The 24,818-nt window shown below is 34.9% G+C and overlaps 1 protein-coding gene across 6 annotated transcripts in view; it reads right to left on the reverse strand.

Moving 5' to 3' along the window:
* Aebp2 (AE binding protein 2) overlaps nucleotides 1–24,818 on the reverse strand; it is a 220,777-nt gene that overhangs the window by 186,989 nt on the left and 8,970 nt on the right. For 5 of the 6 annotated variants that reach the window (XM_078015135.1, XM_078015133.1, XM_078015136.1 and 2 more), the window contains exons 2-3: nucleotides 13,151–13,358; nucleotides 2,802–2,909 (exon numbers count right to left, since the gene is read on the reverse strand). In XM_078015135.1, the coding sequence (XP_077871261.1) occupies nucleotides 2,802–2,909; nucleotides 13,151–13,358 (316 nt within the window). The remainder of the gene's footprint in view (nucleotides 1–2,801; nucleotides 2,910–13,150; nucleotides 13,359–24,818) is intronic. The other variant, XM_078015134.1, reaches the window with a different exon arrangement.

Consider the following 24,818-nt stretch of genomic DNA (forward strand, 5'->3'; position numbering starts at 1 on the left):
CTGTAGTCAACTTCCACTCACCTTTTACTACTCTTTCCCAGCCCCTATTAATTTAACTGATTCAGAATCCATGCATGTTCCCAAAGAACATTTAATAAGTCACTATTAAAAATCTGAAACATTTCATTATTTACATTTATTTAAATCTATATAACTCTAAAAAAAAAATAAGTTCCCTGAATGGTAGAGGCCTGTTTTTCTTATTCATCTTACTTCCATAATGCCTAGCAGAAGGAGTGTTATTAACTTTTACACATCCATAAAGTTCTTTTTTTTTTTAATCTAAATGATTGTTATGAAGGGTATTGAAGAGGGCTAGATTTGGTCAGGATGCATTCTCATTATATGCATGCACTGAAATATTACACTGAATTCCACTAATATGTACAATAAATGTTAACCAAAGATTTTTTAAAAACAATTTTTCTCTTGATTCACAGAATAATGGTTTAACAAAAGCTTTTTTCCCCTCTCCAATCAAAATTTTCCTACAGCTTCTAAGAAGAGGATTTAGAAAAATACCCATTTGTACAAAGTTTAAAATTAACCTACATATCATAATCAACCACCTAATGGACATCTTAAAAATATATAGAAATATAAGTGAGAAAGTATCTTTTTTTTACTCTTAACAATAATCTCATATTTATTGAATATACACTGCACAACAAACGCTTACCAAGTAACACAGAATTACTCAACTACATATTAGACAGGAAGTTAGGAATGCAGTTCCAGGTAGAATTTCTAATAAACGTCAGGACCAAGATCTATAGTATGACTACAGAAGATTAGGGTGTTACAAAAGATTAGGACTCAGACTGGGAATGCAGCCCAGTGGTAGACCACTTGTCTACCATGTGCAAAGCCCTAGGGTTTAGTCCCCACTACTGCAACTATACATAAAGACATAATTTTCCACCTATTAGTTTGACAAAATCCAAAAGGTTAAAAGCACCCTCTTAGCAAGGCTTTAGAAAAGGCAAATGCTCTACCACTGCTAATGGAGAGGGTACAACCTACAGAGAAGGCAATCTGGAATATTTATAAAAATCACCAATGCTTACTCAACTCACTTTTTAGGAATTTCTCCTAAATGTTTAATTATACATATACAAAATTTTTTATATATGTTCACCATTTTTAATAGTAAGACTAAAAGCAACCCAAGTATCTATGGAAATTTGGCTAAATAAACTTACAACTATACAATATAAGATTTTGAAGCTGCTAAAAGAAAATTAAAAATATTCTGAATTTATGTGGACAGATCCAAGATTAAGTCTATTCAAAAACTAAGGTACAGATTCACACAATGTAAAATGTTAACAATGGCAGAAATTTCTGTACTCTAATCTTTGAAAGGTATCTATATATACTGATCCAAAGAAATAATTAAAGAAAAAAGGTACAAATAACGCTTACTAGATTTTGTGTAAAGGAAGGAGAATGAAACTACATATTTATGTTGTAGTTTTGTAGAATAATACTAGAAGAGTTCACAAGACTACTAAAAGTAGTTATATATGTAGGGGATAAAGGATGAGAGAATAAAAAAAAAAAAAAAACGAACAAGATTTCTAAATCTAAAAGAAAAAAACATTTACTTAAAAGACCAGGTGTCAAATTTCTGGTTTTCAGCAATCCTCCTGCCTCACTCCCTGGAACAGCTGCGCTATATGCATGTGCCACCACACCTGGTTGTAAATTTTTTGTGATTTTTTTAAACTTATTAATTACTGCCTTTTCAAAAAACATTAAGTGATCTTTTAAAGCAACTTCATAGGAATTACCTCATTCTCTGATGAAACCCAAGGGAAATTTCTGGCACAGTATTTACATTCCAGTAGAAATTATAGATTTAGTGATTATTAAACCTCTTTAAACACAAACTTTTAATCTCTGTGATATATGCTTTCCAAATATTTTGTCTATTTCCAAACTATTTTGTCTAATTTTTTAATGAAGATAAAATGGAAAAACAATTTTTTCCAAAAAGCCTTTTTTTTTTTGGTTCTAGGGAGTATACCCAAGGATACTTTACCACTGAGCTGTATCCTCAGTTCTTTTTCATTTCCTATTTTGAAACAGAGTTTTGTTAAATTGTGGAGGATCTCACTAAGTTGCCTGGGCTGACTCCAAATTGCAATCATCCTGCCTCCGCCTCAAGTTGCTGGGATTACAGGTATGCATCACCATGCCTGGCAATGCTTTCTCTTTGTAAAAAATTTCCCAGACACATCTATTTGGACAAACTGATCTATAATTAAGCTCGGTAGTGTGATCTCAAAACTGAAAGGAGTATCTTACAGATCTACAATTTCTTTACTTCATACAAGAGTCAGTGTTATTTGCTAATAATGTTGAAACCTCTAACACTGAGAAAACAATCAGACCACAAGGTATCAACCACAGCCAAGTGATAGACAAAGCTTAAAGTCATCAGTCTATCTACAAGTTGTTTTTAAGACCCTCACCTAATAGCAACTTTTTTTCTGTTCTTCAAACTAAATATTTTGGATTAAATTATCTAAATCTACTTTCCAAACCTATGCACCTTATATGAATATTAAAACAAATAGTTCTTTTAAAAAATTTTAGAAAGACAAAAGTATATCCAGTAAGAAACATGTCAGCTTAGGGGTGGGGGTGTTATTTTAATGACAAAATGCTTGCCTAGCATGCTGGAGGTTCTGGGTTCAATCCCAGTACAAAAAAAGAGAGCCAGAGAGAGAGAAAGAAAAAGAAATATCTTAAGTAGAAGTTTAACAAACAAAAGGAAAAAACCCTCACATACATACCTTGAAAGGTTTGTCTCCACTGTGTGTCAGCATATGCCTCTGTAACCAACTCTGACTGGTTGACGGAGTGTTATATACTTTACAACCTTTCCATAAGCAAACAAACACCTGTTAAAACAAGAGCCATAATAATTTTCATCACTTATCTCAACAAATAGTTCAATTCCTTGTTAATGCAATGAACACAATGTAAGTCTTCAATTGAAAAGAAAAAGCCATTTAATGTATATAACAATCAAAATTATTCATATAACTAACTTTATGAATTTTCCATATACAAGCACTATTTTAATCCTACTCCCCTAAACCTGCTCACTCAATAAAGAACTGAAACACCAATTGCAAAGTACCATTCATAAGAAAATATATAAAATATAGACAATATATCTATAATAAGACAATAAGCCATTATTAATATTTTTTAGCTACTACATAAGAGAACAAGCATTAATTTTTAATTTTAAGGATCAGGAAAATATAAAAGCACAAATAGTAAAAATTAAGATATCAATAAATGTTTAATATAGTATTTATTATTCAAGAAACTGATGTTTTCAACTTCAAAGAATGACTTTTTACATCAAATTATCAACAGGTATGGTGGCACATGCCTGTAATCCCAGGAGTTTGGAGTCAGAGGTAGGATATTTCAAGTTTAAAGCCAGCCTTTGAACGTTAGTGAGGCTCTAAGCAACTTAGTGAGACCCTCTCACAAAATAAAAAACAAAAGACGCTGGTAATGTGACTCAGTGGTTAAGTGTCTCTGGATTCAGTTCCTGGTACCAAAAAAAAAAAAAATCAAATTATAGTTTTTCTACTCATGAATTCTTATTCTCACATGCATGGTAACATTATTTATTCTTATACCGTTCTATCTATAAAAATTTAATTCCAGTAAAGCCCAGTAGCCCAAACCTGTAATTTCGCATTGACTTGGGGGGACTGAGGTAGAAATATCACAAATTCATAGGTCTCACAAACTTAGCAAAAACCCTGTCTCAAAGTAAAAAATATAAAGGGTTGGGGATTGGAAATGTAGCTCAGTGGTAAAGCACCCCTAAGTTCAATCCTCAGTGTTAAAAATAATAAAATTTTAAAAGTTAATGAATTCTTTCCAAAGCCAGGCAAGGTGGCACATACTTTTAATTCCAGCTATCCCAGAGGCTAAGGCAGGAGTATTATAAATTCAAGACCAGTCTGGGCAATTTATCAAGATTCTGTCTCAAAATTAAAAGGATTGGAGGTATAAATCAGTAGAGTACCCTGGATTCAATACCCAGTGTCAACAAAAACAACAACAACAAAAAAACTATTTCCAAAAATCTGAATTATGAAGGGGATTGAGGGTACTAGGGATTAAATCCAGGGTACTCCAAATTGAGCTGAACCCTCCTTGCCACACCCTTTTTTTGTACTAAGGATTGAACCCAGGAGCACTTTACCACTAAGCTACCTTCCAGCCCCTTTCAATTTTTACTTTGAGACAAGATCTTGCTAAACTAATGAGGCTGGGCCTCAAACTTGCCAATCTCCTGCCTCAGCTTCCTGAGTAGCTGGGATTACAGGCCACCACTACTATGCTTGGGTAGATATGCGCTTTTCTTTTCAGCTCCTGTGCCCCACACTCATGACTGAATACAAGGGTGCTCTACCAAAAGTGGGCTACATCCCAAGTACTTTTCTTTTATTTACGATAGGGTCCCACTAAATTGCCTAGGCTCTAGGCTGGCTTGAACTTGTGATCCTCTTGTCCTCTTGTCTCAGCCTCCTGAAACACTGGGATTAGAGGTGTGTACCACCATTCCCAACTGGACATTAGGTTTTCTTTAACAGACCTACATTCTTAGGTTTAATCAACTGCGAATGACTAGATTTGAAAAGTAACAACTCTAAAATTCTAATCTTTATTATCTTCCTATTACTGAGGTATCAATTTACTAATTGATGGTACTTCATCAAATTCAACATTGTAAACTGCCACACAACTACTGCAACCATTACCTTCAAATAACCACTTTTAGTCTGTTTTTTCCCTAAGGTAAGAACCATTATAAAAAGAGTAACACTTTGAATACCTCAGCATAATACATACAGAACATATCAAAGATGTAGATGGAACTGAAGAAACATGCTTTAAGAGCTGGGGTTCTAGCTCAGTGACAGAGCACTCGCCTAGCATGTGCAAGGCCTTGGTTTCAATCCTTGGCAACACACACACACACACACACACACACGCACACCTAGAAAAAAAAGATCAACAATCTAGGAATAAATAACTGAGGTCAAGTTTTCCTCCAAAACTTGACCTCTAAACCCTTTTGTCAAGGTCTAACAAGTCAATTCCACTACTGAGAGTGGTCAAGGTTATTTAGATGCTGATGCCCATCCTGATTCCACAACAGATTTCTATTTTCTTTTAGTTAAGTAGATAGAGGAAGTCATAATATATCCTCCTTCATATTTAAGATTCTTTACCCTAACATGTTATAAAATGATGCTTAAGGTTTTCAGAGTTTTAAAAGTGACTTTTAAAAAATAAATCTACGAAGAATTAAAATGTTACATGCTATAAAAATTCAATTCTGTTTGATAATCACATGCAGATAATAAACACTATCTACCAATTTCCAAAGCTACTAGTCTCATTCTTAAATTATCAATCCAAGAAACAGATAAGAATTGGGTTAGTTTAAAATTTTCTCAAGTGCCAGGTGTGGTAGTGTTCAAGTGCCAGTTGGGGTGGTGCAAACCTGTAACCCCAGCAATTTATGAGGCTAAGGCAGAAGGATTACAAGTTTGAGGACAGCCTCAATAACTTAGCAAAATAAAAAATAAAAATCCCCCCCCCAAAAAATGTTTTTTCTTCTCACAATTGATACCACATACTTGAAAATCCCTTAAAGTATTAGGGAAACTTTTACATCATTTTTGTAACCATTTTTTAACAGTGAAGAATTCTATTGATATAACTCTTAAGTGACCCCTATTCAAAAAATGTAGGACTTATAGCTGCTTTCATATAAACACTGCCTCTATTTATAATAACCCAACTACTACATTTGGAGAAAAAAAAAACAGTTTTTTACTTATAACTCTTCCCCTAGCAGCAAACTGGAAGCAATGGCAGACCACATAAGAACTTTAGGTACAGCCTTTATTAAAAGTAGGTATGGTCTAGACTCCACATGCAATTATGTCTAGTAACACTACTAAAGCAAACTTCAGATTTGAAACCTTCAGTTTAATAAATTTTATAGAAAGTGACATGTATAAAGAAACCAAAGTTAATGATGTTTAGCTGCATTTGAGAAAATACTTTAAAATAACTGGTGGGGGAACACTAAGCTTCCACAAACATGGTCTTGACACACACCACCAGCAATAAGGTATCTACACAAGGTATCTACAAAAAAACACCAAACTTAAGAAGCGAAATTTCCTTTCCTAACCTATGTTAGAAAGGTCCCTTGATAAAAGCAGTCCAAAATCTGATAACAGAGTCTTCTTCAAACCTGAGACTTTGTAGATGCACAATGGGGAAGGGGGACTTTTATTTTTAGAAATGCTTCTACTATAAAAATTAACCTGAAAACTAAATACAACAGAATTCAATCCAAATTTGAAAGGAGCCAAGTCTATAATCCCAGCTACTCAGAAGGCTACTACACGAGGAATGGAAGTTTGAGGACAATCTGGACAACTTAATGATACCCTGTCTCAAAATAAAATTAAAAAGGGCTAGGGATGTAACTCAGTAGTACAGTGCTAATCTAGCAAGGCTAAGGCTCTAGATATGACTCCTCCAGAATCAGATAAATAAATAAAAATTTTAAAGGGGGGGGGGTTGTGGCTCAGCAGTAGAGCGCTTGCCTCCATGTGTGAGGCCCTGGGTTCAATCCTCAGCACTGCATAAAAATAAATAAACAAAATAAAAGTATTTTGTCCGTCTACAACTAAAAAAAAAATTAATTTTTTTTTCAAAAGGAAGGAATATGGTTCAAGAATATAATTCAGGGTTGGGGTTATAGTTCAGTACCTAGCACACATGAGGCACTGGGTTCAATCCTCAGCACCACATAAAAATAAAATAAAGGTATTGTGTCCACCTACAACTAAAAAATAAATATGTTTTTAAAAAGAATATAATTCATCATGGATCATATTTTAAAATGGCTCATATTTTTAAATGGATCATATTTAATTAGAATATTTAGGCAGAAATACACAATCTACTTTCTCATGACAGAGATTTGTGTATCCAGCCAAGCATGGTGGTACACATCAGTAATCCTAGTGGCTCAGGAGACAGAGGCAGGAAGATTTCAATTTCAAAGACAGCCTCAGCAACTTATCGAGGGCCTAAGTAATTCAGTGAGACCCCATCTCTAAAAAACAAAAGTGCTGGGGATATGGCGACATGACTCAGTGGTTAAGCACTCCTATATTCATCCCCTAGTACCCAAAACATAAAAGAGACTTTGGTAATACAGAGTTTACTAGACATATTATAAATGGAACAAGATACATTGAATTATATCAAGCACTTTACAATTATGAAATAATCTTGGAAGATTAACTTCATCAAAGTCTATATTTCCATCAAAAATATGAGCACACGTCCTATAATTCCAAAACACTAATATAAATATATATTTTCCCAAAAAGCCTAGATAACAGAAATTTTGCATTTATATTAGATATCGAAGTTCCCTTTTCAAATAACAGCAATCATTTTTCTGCAACAGTCTAGGAAAAGAAATAGTCACTAAATGAGTATTTTTGAACTACCAAAGAATCTTCAGATTTACGAAAGATCTAACATATAAGATGTAGAGATCTAAAGTTTCAACGCTATAGGCAGATTTGGGGTTTCTGTTAAGAACTCTTAAGAAACCTAGAGTTCTGTCAGAATGACTCAGCTTTATCTTCAGAAATCTCCATAATGCTCAAAAAGGAGGCTAGTAGCAACTCTGGGATCTAAGAGTAGGCTTAGTTCCCTTGACTTTGGTGAATATCCCTGAATGGACATAAAGCTGTGTTTATTTCAATCTATACATGGCTTATTCCTATAAAAGCTTATGTGACAACACAGGTAAATGTCTTAAATTTGTTTGGTTATTAATACTCATATCTTAATTGAACAAATTAATCCACTAAAATCTTCTGTAAGCAAATGAAAAATGCATTCCAAAAGAATGCAACATATGGGGCTGGGGATATAGCTCAGTTGTTAGAGAATTTGCCTTGCATGCACAAGGCCCTAGGTTCAATCCCCAGCACCATTAAAAAAAAAAAAAGCAACATTAACCTGACAGAAGTCATTAACCTGACAGAAGTGTGCTTGATAAAACTCAGTTAATAATAAATTATAAGCAGTCAAATATATTCTAAATGCATAGCAGATAAGCATTATAATTTATATGCCAAAATAAATAAATAAAGGTCTAGTTACACTGAGCAATTAGATTCTTTTTAGCAGTAAAATGATATAAAAAGATTTTATATAAAGGATTTAATGGTATCTTTAAACTCTAATACTTTTTTGAAGGTGTATCAGGGATTGATCCCAAGTATGCTTAACCACCAAGCCACTCCCCAGCCCTTTTTAAAATTTTATTAGAGACAGGGTCTCATGAAGTTGCTTAGGGCCTAACTAAATTGCTGAGGCTGGATTTGGATTCACAACCCTCCTGCCTCAAGCTCCTGAGTTGCTGGGATTACAAGTGTGTGCCACGACACCCAGCAAGAACTTCATTCTTTTACAAGATGTAAACATAAAAAAATAAAATACACTGTGGATCCAATTAGTATGTCTATTTGCTCTTTAAAAATGCCAGCAAAGCAGCGGTATACACCTCTTGATTCTAGCTTCTCAGGAGGGTGAGGCAGGAGGATGGCAAATTCAAGCCCAGCCTGAACAACCTGGCAAGATCATGTCTCAAAATAAAAAATTAAAAAGTGGTGCTTAAGTTGTAGCTTAGTGGTAGAGCACCTGCCTATCACATGTGAGGCACTGGGTTTGATCCTCAGCACCACTTACAAATAAATAAGTAAATAAATAGAGGTATTGTGTTCATCAACAACTAAAAAAAAAAGAACCCTTAAAATTAAAATTTAAAAAATAGAAATTAAAGAGGGCTGGGGTAGTCAGGCATGGTGGTGAATGCCTATTAACCCAATGACTAAGAGGCTGAAGCAGGAGGATCCCAAGTTCGAGGCCAGTCTCAGCAACTTAATGAGACCCTCATCAACTAGGAAGAACTTGTCTCAAAAAAACTAAAAAGGAATGGGGATGTAGCTCAGTGGCAAAGCACCCCTGGGTTCAATACCCCAGTATCAAAAAAAAAAAAAAAAAAAAAAAGTTGGGGATATGGCTCAGCAGTGAAAAAAATAAAAAATCTAGGGGCTGGTGATATAGCTCAGTTGGTACAGTATTTACCTCACATACACAAGGCCCTAGATTCAATCCCAAGCACCAAAAAAAAAAAAAATCTAGTCCTGAGACTAAACTATTTCTCATTTCTTATAAAAGATATGACCCATTTTATGTTGTATTTAGGATATGCCTAGTTGGTAATCAAAACTCAAAATGACCAGGTTAGGGAAATAGTTCAGTGGTAGAGAACTTGCACAGCATGTGCAATGATCCTAGATTTGATTCCCAGGACCACAAACAAAAGAATAACAACAACAACAAAAAACCTCCTAAGACTTACTTAGAATACTAGAAGCCCTCCCACAAATTCAACATAGAAATTTTATAAGATATAAAAGTGTCAGGCTACATTAATCTTCAAATACCCTATTATCCCATCACTCCAAAACACACTCAAGAATATACACAACAGTAAACAAACTAAACACAAATCCTACATAAGAAAGCTGATTTCTTTGTGATAATTCCCCACCACCACCATCCTTTGACATAGCAATTCTTTTTAATGTGTGAAGTAGTTAAGGCAGAAAGAACAGTACATGAATGGACTTCATACTTAATCGAAGATGAAGCTCCCAACAAGACTTAGGTATATAAAACAGTAAAGTTTGAAATTTGATTTGTAAAATAGTTCAAGGTCTGGTTTAGGGAGCTCAATAAAAGGAATTTATTTATTCATTTTTGCTTATTTATTTTGTGACACTGGGGACTGAACCCAGCAGTGCTCTACCACTAAGCTGCATCCCCAGTCCCTTTTGTTTTAAATTTTGAGATAAGAGTCTCAATAAATTGCCCAGGCTGGTCTCAAACCTGTAAAGCTCCTGCCTCAGGCTCCTGAGTAGCTAAAATTATAGGTATGTGCCAATGTGCATAGCTTGATTACTTATTTTTTAATTGTAGAAAGCATTCTCATGTGTATAAGAATATCCATAATTTGCTGAATGTGGGTAGTAATAAGATCCTGATTCAAAATTTTAAAGAAGGGACAGGGATACAGCTCAGTGGTACAGCACTTACCTAGCATGGGAGAGGTTCTGGGTTTAACAGCAAATACTAAAAAAAAAAAAAAAAAAGTTTATATACATAAAATATTTATAATTTGGTGTTTAAATGGTTAAATGTCCATCAATCCACTCTGATATATAAAATGGTCAAGATAATCTAAACTGCACTTGACTTCAGCCTCCAAACCCAATTTAAGTCTACAGGTACAGAACAACATAAGTACCTGGGGGTGTGGGGGTCCTAAGCTATTAAAGGATAGTTTTGTTTTTTGTTTTTCCTAGGGTAAGGATTACAGTGGAATGAGAAGAAGAGGAATACGATACTTAGATCTTGCCTAACTTACTACTCCAGCAAGACTGTCATGTTTCAATAATTAGGAGCATAAAATCTTCTAGAGTAACAAATTTTTTCCTCATTGTTTCTATTCTATGATGACAATTTAACACTTAGGACAAAAAAAAAGAAATAAGAAAACAATTAAGCCATAAATTAAATGCTTTTTAGTTAGATGATGTATGAAGAACAAGTCAAATTCATAGAAACAGAAAGTTCAGTAGTAGTTACTAGGGACTGTTGCCAGAAGAGAATGAGTTTGATTAATGACTTCAGTTTGAGATGATGATGAAAAAGTTCTACAGACAGGAAGTTAGTGATGGTTGCACAATGAATTTACTTAATGTCACTGAACTACACACTTAAAATGGTTAAGAAAAAGTTTTTTAAAGTTATATTCAAGGAGGCCATTTAAAAAAAAAATTCAATCCACCAACTATACTTCAAAACACAAGACCTAACTTCAAAATACAAATCAGTTCAGGATTTCTCGTGTCTTTTATAGCAGTACTAAGTATGAAATTCTCTACACCAGTGAGTGGTATGTAGAAAATGTGTGTTTCCTTCATCTTTTATTTTATAATGAAGAAATTAATGTCCTTGAAATATCAAGAATCATTTATTTGGTCAAAATAGCTTTACTACTAAAATCAGCTAGGAAATCATTAGTAAAATGGGCTCAAGAAATTACATGGGGAATTAATAAGGGCTCAAGAAATTACATGGGGAATTTTAATTTCAATAAAATTATATTTATAATAGAAATATCAGGATTTCATAACTAGTTCTATAATATCAATAAGGTATATGTAATTGCAGGTGATTACATAATACTTCTACTTTAGAAAATTAGAAAAGTCAGTTTGTTACTGCATTTTTCCTACAAATTTGTAAAGGACTGAAAACAATCTTTTAAGGATGTGTGCCAACTCAATCTGTAGGATCCAAAACTTAGAAATATGAAATTCTCCCACACCTAAGAGAAGCCCAGGAATCTTTTTACATAATTTGTGATCCCGTATATAGTATATAAGTGTCAAGAAAGTTGCTAAGTGACAAAAAAGCATCTGCCAAGTCTCAAAAGCAGCACATACCAAGTCACATCAAGCATTGGTCCACAAAAGACGGGGTTTTTTTTTTCTAGTAGCAAGGAAACTAACCTGGTAAGACACTTCACTCTAAATACGTTGAATAAGGAATAACCAACAAACTGGCTTTAACAATGAAAATACCATATTATGAATACAGTTTCATTAAAAGATCATATGGAAGTACAAAATTTGACTTACTCAGATGTTCTAAATTTAAGAAAACAAATGTATTTATGTCTCACAATTGAGTAAACAAAAGATTTCTGGCACATTATAATATTATAACAGGGATGAGAATTTCTTAAATCTCAAATGTGTTCATATGGTTGTATTTTTGGTTTTGGAAGGTACTAAGGACTGAACCCAGGACCTCACCCATACTAGTCAAGAGCTCAACTACTGACCTATGTCCACAGTCACAGCTGTATTTTTTTTTTATATTTCAATACTATAATTTAAGTATCAATACAATCTTGCAAACAGTTGCCTACTCACTTAAACTGTGATGATTTTAATCACTTCAGCAACAGTGTACCTCAACGGTAATGGCAGGCTAATAGATAAATGGCCTCATAAATTATCTGTACGTATGATGTAACATTAGTTTCTGGAATATGTAGAAAGACAAACCTAGCTATAAGCTGGGCACAGTGACATACACCAGCAATTTAGGAGGCTGAGGCAAGAAAATCACGAACAAGTTCAGGGTCAGCCTGGCAACTTAGCAAGATCCTGTTTCAAAATAAATAAAAAAGACTGAAGCTGTAGCTCAGTGGTAAAGCACCCTTGGGTTCAATACCTAGTAATCAAAACAAAAACTAAAAATAATTATAAATATTCGAGTCCATTACACTTTAACTCATCTAATTTGCTTAGTTCTTTATTCACTACCCATTAACGTGAAATTTCATGAGCTGACACAATTAAATGTATACCTGAAAATGTATAGGTCAATAATGACTAGTCAGAACTTTCTATCTAAATGAGTTCTGACAAGACCTGCAACAGATAATCAATTCTTATCTATGAAAAATGAGTTCAGGTTGTCATTAAATAGAATTGCATATACTAATTCTAGTACCAATAGTCTCTCTAGTTGATTTCAGCAACAAGGTTAATCTAGAACCCTCTAACAAGGGAAATCCAGGACAATGCCAATTCCTAAGTGTTTTCAACTCAAAACATTAGAACCTTGAAATATATTCATTTATAATATTTCCATACATTTTTAAAAGTCTAAATTCTTCAGAACATACCTAGAAGCAAACTAAAATCCAATATGTAATATATCCTATTTTCATTTGATTCTATCAAGTAGATGGGGTAGTAACTAAAGAAAAATAATCATCTGAAAAAATAAAGCCTATGTAAAAATAATCCTAAATTACTGTGGGGGGGGAGGAAAAGGTCTAACTAGCAATTACAAATTAATAAAACTAATAAAAACAGGGAGTGGAAAAAAAAAAAGAAATGTCAAAACCAACCCCTCCTCGCTGACCATCTACATGTATGGAACGGATGTGATCTGCCAGATCTGGACTAGAGTTGAAGCAAGCCTGGCACTGGTCCCAACAACAATTATAGGCAATATTTTTGCTTGAAGAAGTAGTGCTTCCTTGTCCGTTCATCATTGCTGGAGTTGAACGCCCACTGGAAATTGTGCTGTCTACATCCATTATAGTACTGCTTATGCTACAAAAGAAGAAAAAAGGCTGTGTTATTCCTAGAAATTCACTAACATGATTTTATAAATATTTAATCAAGATTACCACCACATTCTGCTCCATACAAATAAAGCATACTAACCAAATTCTCCATTAGAAAACAGCAACATTTTGAAAATTATTTACTTGGAAGTAAAAGTACAAACAGAAGCAGAAACACAACAGCACCTCAAGCAACTTTGACAAATAAGAACTGCCCCAATACTATACTACAGAAAACAGGCCCACACACACAGCTTTGTCCCATTTCATCGATTCCCTGGTCTTAAGAAGCACAAGACAGTAACTCTTTCTAGCTATAAATAATTCAGAATCAAAGCATTAACTTCACAGGTCTGAAAATCATTTTGATGACCTGAAATGTTTACTTCTATTCATCAATATGAAACTAGCTGCTATCACATCTTACCTCTTTCCAACTCAAAAGAGTTGGAAAATTTTGCAGTACTTCCCCTTCGAAATAAAATAGTAGGGGCCAGTTAGCTCAGTAGTAGAGAGCTTTCCTAGCAGCTGAGAGGCCCTGAACACAGTTAATTCAAGACCTTGGTTTTACTAAAGTCCAAATAAATAACTTTTATTCTTTTTTTTTTAAGATGGAATTTTATCATGTTGCCCAGGCTTATTTTAACCATTTTTTAATAGTTAATCATCTCTATCTAATAAAAAGATTCAAAATGCCAATCAATCCTTTTTACGTCTTATTTAATAAAATATTACATATTAGTAATTGTCTTATTTACTAAAACAATTACATACTAAGCATGGTCAAAATACTCAAAATTTCACACTACTAAAATGTACCACACTTGAGCCTTCATTTTAAAAGCAATATAGAGCTAGGGATAAAACTCAGAGGTGAAGCATTTACCTAGCATGTGTGAGACCCTTGTTTCAAAACCCAGCACCATAAAAGAAAAATTAATAAATATTTTTAAAGATAATTAAATTTCTTATCTTTCCTATAAATAAAACTACATAAAAGTAGCTTAAATGACACAAGAATTAACTGGTAAATTAATTAGTTTTCAGACTAAATCCACCAAAAGCTGTGCACCTGCTTGTAATTTAAGAAATACCAGGCTGTAGCAGGAAGATCACAAGATACAGGCAAGCAATGTCAACCTAGTGAGACCTGATTAAAATTCTATATAAAGGCCAGGCGTGGTGGCACGGACCTCTAATCCTAGTGGCTCAAGAAGCTGAGGCAGAATGACAAAGGTTCAAAGCCAGCCTCAGCATCTTTTAGCAAGGTTACAAGCAACCTAGCGAGACCCTGTTTCAAAATAAAAAATGAAAAGGGCTAGGGATGTAGCTTAGTGGTTAAGCTCCCTTAGATTCCATCTCTGGTGCCAAAAAAAAAAAAAAAAAAAAAAAAAAAAACCTTCTACATTTAAGGGTTGGGAATATAGCTTAGTAGTAGAAAGCCCCTAGGTTTAATTCCCCACTACCCCCCACACACAATTAATTAATTAATTAAAATGCTGGGGGTGTAATTCAGTAATTAAGCACTCCTAGATTCAATTTTAAGTACCACAAAAAAAAATAGTAATTGTGATTATATTAACCTTTCAGATGAGGTCTCATTATGAATCTCAGGCTGGCCTTGAACTCCACCTCAGCCCCTGAGTATTAGGACTACATGTGTGCATTACACACCCAGCTTTTTTATTAACTTTTTAGGGGGTATGCTTCCCTCCCTGCAATATCTTATTATGGAAAATTTCAAAGACACACAGTGCTTCTGCATCTGAAACCAATGAATATTTTGCCCTATTTGCTAAATGTAGTGTTTTTTGGAATCATTTCAAAGTTACACTTCAATCACAATTATTTCAGCATATACTTTCTAAAAAGAACATTCAATCAACTATATACCAATATAACATTATTGATTCACACCTAAAAATATTAACAATATAAACTGTATTAATTTATTATGTGATCTTTATAATTACTTAACACCAAAAATACACATTTTTAAAATCAGCAAAAGTAGCTAGGGCACACGCCTGTAATCCCAGCAGCTCAGGAGGCTAAGGCAGAAAGATCCCAAGTTCAAAGCCAGCAATTTATGGAGGCCCTAAGTAACTCATCGAGACCCCAGACTCTAAGTAAAAAACAAAAAGGCCTGGGGATGTGGCTCAGTGCTTAAGCGCCACTGGGTTTAATCTCTGGTACCAAAAAACAAAAAAAGTTAGTAAAAATGTTTGTACAGAATGCTTTAGATATAAAATATATCTCAAGACAGGAATGGTAAATAACACACACCTATAATCCCAGCCACTCCTGCAATCCCAATCACTTGGGAGACTGGGGCCCTAATCCATTTAGCAAGACCCAGTCTCAAAATAAAAAATAAAAAGGGCTGGGGATGTAGCATCAGTAACCAAAAACAAACAAACAAACAACCTCAAACTTCCCCTTAAAGAATATTCTAGTATTTAAATTAATCTGGCTGACTTCCTACCAGTTAATATAGATTCTAAATTTTATCTCCTAAGGCTTCAAAAACTTCCAAATGTGGCCAGATAAAGTGGCACATGCCTGTAACCCTAGCTACACCAGAGGCTGAAGGAGGAGGACGGAAACTTGGAAGCCAGTCTGAGCAATTTAATGACAACTTGTCTCAAAACCAAAAAATCTAAAGGGCTATAGCTATGTGATAAGCATGCCCCTAGGTTCAATACCCAGTATCAACAAAAAAAGGGGGGGAAATAAAACCAAACATGATCAGCTCTTCAGTATCTGAATTTTCACATTGTTTAATGTTGAACAAATAAACTGTGGATACAGGGGTTTTTTTTTAAATATCAAAGTACGTATTTTAACTACTAGAAATGTTAAGTTTCACCAGGTCCTTAACCCTAATATAGCTGCCTTTTTCCTTACCACTAGCTTTCTCTAAGTTAAAATATCAACTATAAAGCATTTATTTACATGATCATACTAATTTAACTCCAAAGGCAAATATTTATAGTTTCAAGTGATCAATCATATCCGATTTATAAACAATCGAAGGAACAGTAATAAACCTCAACAAATTATGGTGGAACAATCCCCAAACTATAGTTAAGTAACACACACACACACACAGAGGATAAGAAAGTTCCAATTTGCATACCTAAATGGATGAAGTTAGATGTACACAGAACTATCCTCTAAAGGCCTCTTGAAGATACACAAACCACAGTAGACACTTGTGGAAAGAAAAGGATGGCTACAGGAGAGAAACTTACCCTTCACTGTATATGTCATTTTTAACCATCTAACCCATACTGTTTTTATTAAAAAGTTAGTTGAAAACAAAGCCAAATCATTGTTTTTAATTGGGCAAATAAGGTCAAGAGAAATTCATACACTTGTGAGAGAACCATCAACAACAGAATCATCTATAGAGTGTTTAACATACTTTTTTTATTTCCACAAAAAGGGAACCTTACCAAAAAGAAAAAAAGGTGAAAGAACTATGAACACTAAGCATTGTTTAGTCAGTTTGTGTGTGATAACATTCATTTGAAAGAGTACATCAGTGGGCACTATGGCACATGTATATAATCTCATCTACTCAGAAAGCTAAACCAGGATTCCAAGTTCAAGTCCAGTGTGGGCAATTTATTGAAATGATATCTTAAAAAATTATAATTAAAAAAAAAAGTGCTGGGTTATAGCTCAGTGGTGGAGTGCATGTGTTCAATCACCAGCACCTAAACAAACAAATAAATAATAAAAATTTTAAAAAGGGATGGGGATAGTGCTTGGGTTGTGGCTCAGCAGTAGAGTGGTTGTCTAGCAAGGCACTGGGTTTGATCCTCATCACCACATAAAAATAAATAAATAAGGGCACTGTGTCTATGTACAACTAAAAAAATATATATTTTTTAAAAAGCATAACAGTACTTAAATAAAAAAGATGGTGATACAGATATAGCTCAATGCTAGAATATCTCTGGGCTAGAGTCACAATACCTCAAAAAAAAAAAAAATTTATACACACACACACAGCTTTTTAAAACATATGTATCAAAATTTAGATAAATAGCATCAGAACCATACATAGGACTTCTAATTTAATGGAATAGCAAGGTAAACTACTATTTGGCTACAGGTGATATTCCTTTCATCTATAAATAAAATGCTTACTTGTTACTAGAAATACTGTATGTCTCTCCTATACTGATAATCAAATTGAAGGTAAAAATTCAAAAACAATGCAGAGCATTTGAGAATACCCTATATCTTGGAAAGTGTGAAGCTATATACTTGATATTATACATTTCTCAACTTTTTGCTGGAGCAGACTATATTATGTGCCCTGGTACCTACTGTAAGTCTGACAAAGGGATTAAAAGCTAAGCCTCAGCCCGGCACATGGTGCTCGGCTTGGGAGACTGATCAGGAAAATCAGGAGTTCAAAGCCAGCCTCAGCAATGGCGAGGCACTTAGAAACTCAGTGAGATCCTGTCTCTAAATAAAATACAAAATACGGCTGAGGATGTGGTTCAGTGGTTGAGTGCCCCTGAGTTCAATCCCTGGTACCAAAAAACAAACAGCTAAACCTCAACCAGTTTGATTTTACAAGAAAATCAACACTTTACCTGATACTCATGAATTTCTCTTCATGAAAAAAGGGATTATATAATTCACTATATTGAAACCTATATCACAAAAGTCACTCTCTTTCTACTTTTCATAATAGCTAACAACACTTATTGAGCATTTACTATGTGTTCTGCATTATTCTATGTGCTTGTGTCAGGTTATATTTTCCAAAAAAACTCATAACAAGATTTCTCATCCTACTCCTTAAAATGTGGTGTCAAGAGATAGGGTCTATGTTATCACCCTTAAATGTGAGCAGGTCTGAAACTACTACAGAAGTGGTACTGCCAGATTTCCAAGACTAGGTCATAAATGGAAATATAGTTTAAGTCTGTTTCTATCTCTTGAGACACACAGCTTGAGTCCTGAACTATCAAGTAAATAACCCAGTTCCTTACACCATGCAGAGGAGAATCTGTGAAGAACATAGGAAGAGAGCAAGAAGCCTTGAGAAATTCCACCGTTCCAGTCCCTGATATGTGAGTGTTTTGAACACAGGCACCAGTTTGTGATAGATACATGAAGAAAGCCAGTGAGCTTTGAGGATTCCAGCACCCAGCCTTTAAGTTGCTCTACAAGTTGACAAGAAGAGGAGCAATAGCGCTGGCTAACTACCGAGCCATGCTCAGATTGCAGATTCACAGGCAAAATAATAGCTGTTTTAAACCACTGAATGTTAGGATAGGCTGTCATACAGCCATTAAGTAGAAAAATGCTTTACACATATTAGTGTACTCAATGACAATCCACAAATAATAAGTATCTTCATCTTTTAGAGAAGCTGAGACACAAAAAGTATGTGACTTGCCCTAAACAAGTACAAGAGTTAATGTCAAAAAATTTAACACAAAAAAAAAATTTAACACATTGCTATATATTCAAAGGAAAAATTTGAATACATTATTTACATTTGAAAACTTCGATGAGACAAGATGACTGCAAGTTCAAGGCCAGAATGGACAACTTACATCTCCATGTCTCAACATAAAAAGGGCTGGGGTAGTAAAAATCAGTGGTAGAATGCCCCTGAATTCAATTCTCAGTTCCACTAAGAGAGAAGAAATAAATAAGCCAGGTAAGGTGGTGCATGCCTGTAATTCCAGCCACTCAAGAGGCTAGGCAGGAGGATCACAAGTTTGAGGCCAGCTTGAGCAACTCAGCAAAACCCTATCTTGAGATAAAATAAAAAGGACTAGGACAAAGCTCAGTGATAGAGCATTCGCCTAACATTAGAAATACCCTAATCAATTCCCATTACTGCAAATAAAAAAAAAAAAAGAAAGAAATGAGATATAGCCTATGACACAGACAAAATTACTGACACTCTGATTCATTTACTATGCATACAAACCAAATATTTCTTTAGTTTTACATGTCATTAGCATAGACACACAAAATATTTAACATGTATATATAATTTAACTTGTTTTCGGCACATAGTTTTACTTATAAGATAAACTAAAAAATTTAAGTTTCTGGAGCAGGAGTGGTGGGGCAAACGCCAATAATTCCAGTGACTCCAGAGGCTAAGAAAGGGGGAACCCCGCTTCAAAGCCAAGATTGGTCATTTTGCAAGACTCTGTCTCAAAAGAAAAAAACAAAAATCTCCGTAGAACACCAAGGTCAGTACCTCGTATGAGGGAAAAAAAATTTTTTTAAATTTAGTTTCTGCAAATCAATTAGTTCCATTAAAAAATTAATTCAAATTTAGACACAACAAGTAACATTGTTCTCAGGTAGATATTGTCCCTAATTAAGAAACTAGGCCACTGAAACAGATGTGAACCTAACAATGTCAACATAAAACACATCTACTAATATTCATTCCAGGGACAAAGATATAGTCAATTTACTTTTTCTTTTATCAAAGACAAATAGTTATAGACACTGATTTTAAACAAGATAAAAACATTTAGACCATCAGATTTCTGTAAGGCTGTGAGGATTTGCTTTCTAAACTGCTAAAGTGTTATAAATCAGGTCCTTCCTCAGAAACAATTAGGAAGAAAAGTATAGACAAGTGCCTACTTTACTGTATGTGTTATACATATGTGTGTTATAAATAAGTCAAATTTCCCTAAGGCGCTTCCTACTCACCTAAGGTAGAATGAATTCTGCTCTCTCTGATCCAATTAATTTGTACTGTGAATTAGCTATAAAACTCTCCTTTAAAGAAAACTCCCAGATCTAGCTTGCACCTCGCACACAGTGGATGCTCATGGTTCTTAGTGACAAATTTAAGTAGGATTTTTAAGGTAAGTAAATAATATGGCTTCGTCACAGTAACATAATAATAAAAAATTAATTAGAGGCACACTAAAAATCATTAGCTAAATCCAAGATAATAATATTATTATTACTACTACTACTATTATAATTACGAGCTATTATCACTGTAATTTAAAAAGCCAAAATGGATTTTTCTAATCAAGAAAAAGACTACTCTCTATCCCCACAATTATTTCTCTGGATAAAGACAAAAGATTTTTCTTCCCAAGACCCAGTAGCATTCACTAAATTAGCCAAAAGGGACTTTATGCAACAATGATGAAATATAATCTATGGAAAACAAGGAGGCTGCAGTCTTTCATCACCACTATACACTGTGCACATTACTTAAAATGTGTTTCTCTTCTCAAGCCTATTGCCCTTAAAGATCACTCCACCCATATTTTTCATCTAGCTTGAGATCAGCAAGCAAAGCAATTATCTTGTAAAAGACAATAGTAAAAACATCCTACTTCAACACAATTATAAAATACATAATGATCTCTTACTCTTACTTCATAAGGAAACAATCACATTTAGTTTTTTTTAAATCAATAGAATGATTTTTCCAGATGATTTTCAAATACATGCTAATTACCAGAATGAGTACAGCAGTGCCCAACACTTCAAAAGATGTTCAAATGACTAATTTCCAAGATGAGTTTAAAACATTTAAAAAAAAATGTTTTACCTGCCGGTCACAGTGGCACACCTGTAACTCCAGAGAAGATCACAAGTTCAAGACCAACCTTGGGAACTCAGCAAAGACCATGGCTCAAAATTAAAAAAGAAGGAGGACTTAGGATTCAACCAGGGGTAAAGCACACCTGAGTTCATATCTATCTCTATCTCTCTCTCTCTCTCTCTCTCTCTCTCTCTCACACACACACACACAACTAACTATTCTCAGCTAGGTGTGATTGCACACACCTGAGGCATAAGGATTCCAAGCTCCAGATCAGCTTCTGCAACTAAGCAAGACCCTGCCTCAAAATATGAAAAATAAAAAAGCCTGAGGATATAGCTCGGTGGTAGGGTGCCTTGGATTTAATTCCCAGTAAAACACACACACACACACACACACACACAAAGAATGGATAAATAACAAAGCATGATACATACAAAGGAACATCACTCTCAATCATGCAATGGAATATTACTCAATCTTAAAAAAGAAATTCTGCCAGGGATACCAATAATCCCAGCTATCTAGAATGCTAAGGCAGTAGAATCATAAATTCCAGGTCAGCTTCATGAACTTAGCAAAATCCAGTCTCAAAAAAAAAAAATTAAAAATAGGGGTTGGGGTTGTAGTTCAGCGGTAGAGCGCATGTGAGGCCCTTGGTTCGATCCTCAGCACCACATAAAAATAAATAAATAAACGTATTGTGTAAAAAAATTAAAAAGGGCTGGGGATGTAGCTCATTGGAAAGCACTTACATAGCAGGTATGAGACCCTAGGTTCAATCCCCAGCATCACAAAATTAAAAATAAAAAAAAAATTCTGACAAATGCTGTAACATGGATGAACCTTGAGTATTTTATGCTACATGAAAATAAGTCAGTCACAAAAAGAACAACAGCATATGATTCCAATTATATGAGGCACTTACAGTATGCAAGAATGGTTACCTTCTTGTTTCATGTAGCCCCACTAATGAAGGCAGAAAAAAGAAATATGCATCTGGTACATCCACATTCAATTCAATTCAACCAATTACTGAGTTACAAAATAGGAACAGCTTATTATTAAGTGTGGTAGTTGAGTTCTGAAAGCATAAAGATAAAAAGACTTAGCCAGGCACATTTGCACACAACTGTGGTTCCAACTTCTCAGAAGGGTGAGGCAAACTGCATAAGCCCATGAGTTTGGGGCAAGCCTGAACAACACAGGGGGATGCCATTTTAAATAAAAAAAAAAAAAAAAAAAAAAAAAGTCCAGGCCTGGTAGTGCACACCTGTAATGCCAGCTACTCAGGAGGATCTAAAATTCAAGGACAGTCTGGGCAATTGAGCAAGACCCTGTCTCAAAAAAAAAAAAAAAAAGAAAAGAAAAAAATTTTTTTGGTAATGGGGATTGACTCCAGGGGTGTTCTACCACTGAGCCACTGAGCTACATCTCCAGGCTTTTTTTTGAGGCAGGTTCTGAGTTGCCCAGGCTAGCCTCAAACTTCAGTTCACCTGCCTCAGCCTCTGAAGTAACTGAGATTATAGGTATGCGCCACTGTGCAGTCTCTAATCTTTCATCTTGAAGATATGACAACAGGCTCAGTGGTAGAGGGCTTTCCTAGAGTGCACAAGGTCCTTTTCTCAACCCCCAGCACTGCAGGGAAAAAAAGAAAATTACAGCCAAGGAGACAAGAATGAGTATTTCAGTACAACACCAAATATATGAAATAAAAATATGGCAACTTTTGAACCCAGAAAAACCTTTGGAAAGTATCCTTGAGGGTTGCAGGTGAGGCTCAGTGGTAGAGAGCTTGCCTTAAATGCTCAAGACCCTGAGGCCGATCCCCAGCATCATTTAAAAAAGGGGGGGGGGTAAAAATATCCCTGGCTGGGCATGGTGCCACATACTTGTAATCCCAGTGGCTCAGGAGGCTGAGACAGGAGGATCACAAGTTCAAAGCCAGGCTCAGCAAAAGCAAGGCACTAAGCAACTTAATGAGACCCTGTCTCTAAATAAAATACAAAATAGAGCTGGGGATGTAGCTCAGTGATCAAGTGTCCCTGTGTTCAATCCCTGGTACCAAAAAAAGGACCCCTGATAGCCTCGACACAAGCAAAGTTAAACTAGTCAATATTCTGGGTTTGTCTAAAGGATATATAATATATTTGTTTGACTTTAGTTGGAATACTTGCCAAGTCTACAGCAGAATCCTCACAACTGTACACCAAATTACTTTAAACCATTGTGTCAAAATCCTCATACTGATTGGGCTGGGGATATAGTTCAGCCGGTTGAGTGCTTGGCTAGGACACCCAAGGCCGTGGGTTCAATCCCCAGCACCACCAAAAAAAATTAAATTAAATTAAATTTAAAAACCCTCATATTTAAGAAAAAGGATCCATCTGACGTTCAGAGACACAAAATCACTTGCCAAAGTTCCTTCAGGAAGTATCTAGTATTTACTAAGTCAAGATAGCAACACTGATCATTTATTCTCATTTCATATTCCTTCCACCATCTCTCTCTGTATGAGAAATGAAATAACCTCTCTGAATTAAATAGAGTCCTGGGCCCTTTACATATGCATCTCATTTAATCCTAAGAGTAAAACACTGAAGACTTTTTTGGGGGTGGATATAGTACTGGGGATTAAAACCAGGGCTTCCAACATACAAAGCAAGTACTCTACTACTGAGTTACATCTCCAGCCTTTTTAATTTTATTTTGAAACATGTTCTCCCTAAATTGCCTGAGATGGCCTTTGAATCTATGTTCCTCCTGCCTCACCCTCCTAAGCAGCTAGGCTTACAGGCATGTATCACCTTGCCCTGCTAAAGAAGTTTTCATTCAGAAATAATAACTGATTTTTGTCATGGCCCATCAAGAGAACTAGTTTTTCCCCTCATATTCTATCTTAACTCTCTTCAGTTCACACATGTACTAATCTGAACACCTCCTAATTTCTCCCAGATTCTAAACTGTCCTTCTCTACCTTTGCCATTTAATGTCTTGTAACACATAACTTTCCTCATTCCTCCAAAATCTATTCAAAAATATATAAAACACATGTCAAACTCTGTGCAAGGTGCAACAGAGAGAGCACTGAATAAGACAGACACAGCCCCATACTCAGGGAGTGCACAAATCAGCAAACAATTACTCAAATTTAACAGAGACATTGAAGAATTCATCTGCTGACATAACAACTCACAAAGAATCAGACAGAACGTTCAAGATAAGACCTGATTAGAAGTTGGGAAGAGGCAAAATTATGTAATTCACAAACCTGTACTAAGAAAGATGTGCAAAATGGTGTAGGTATAAAAGGTCCTCTGTAGTCATTGATTCTTATTTCCTACATTTAGTATGGATCCTCAGATCTAGGCAGCAAGTCTCCTGAACCTGCTAGGTTCATTCCTGCCTCCATGTTTCAATTAGGCTTTCTCAAATTCTCTCTTCAACATTCATTTAAACCTGGCTGGATCTGTAGCTCAGCAGTAGAAAGCCTGCCTAGCATGCACAAAGCTCTAGTTCAATCCCCAGCACCAAAAAATTTTTAAAAGATTGCTGTAACATTCACCTAACCCAAATATGTCATCGCCTTCTCCCAACAATTTGTTTTCATTGCACTGCTAGGAGTCCAAACCAGGGCCTCACCAGTTAACCAAATCTTTAGTTACTGACTATACAATACTCTCCAACTCTAGTTTTAATGCACTGTGACAATTTACAAGAGAAAAACAGAAAATAATGCAATCATCTCTTTAACATTCTCATTAAAAACTAAGCATCTAAGAAAGTATCATGGTATTTTTTTCTTATTGCTTAATAGGGTACAATGCTAACCATCATTGGTTAAGGAATCAAGTGGTCAAGGAATAATCTCTTAAA

This window comes from Ictidomys tridecemlineatus, chromosome 6, assembly GCF_052094955.1.
Source record: "Ictidomys tridecemlineatus isolate mIctTri1 chromosome 6, mIctTri1.hap1, whole genome shotgun sequence".
In the NCBI taxonomy this organism is placed as follows: domain Eukaryota; kingdom Metazoa; phylum Chordata; class Mammalia; order Rodentia; family Sciuridae; genus Ictidomys; species Ictidomys tridecemlineatus.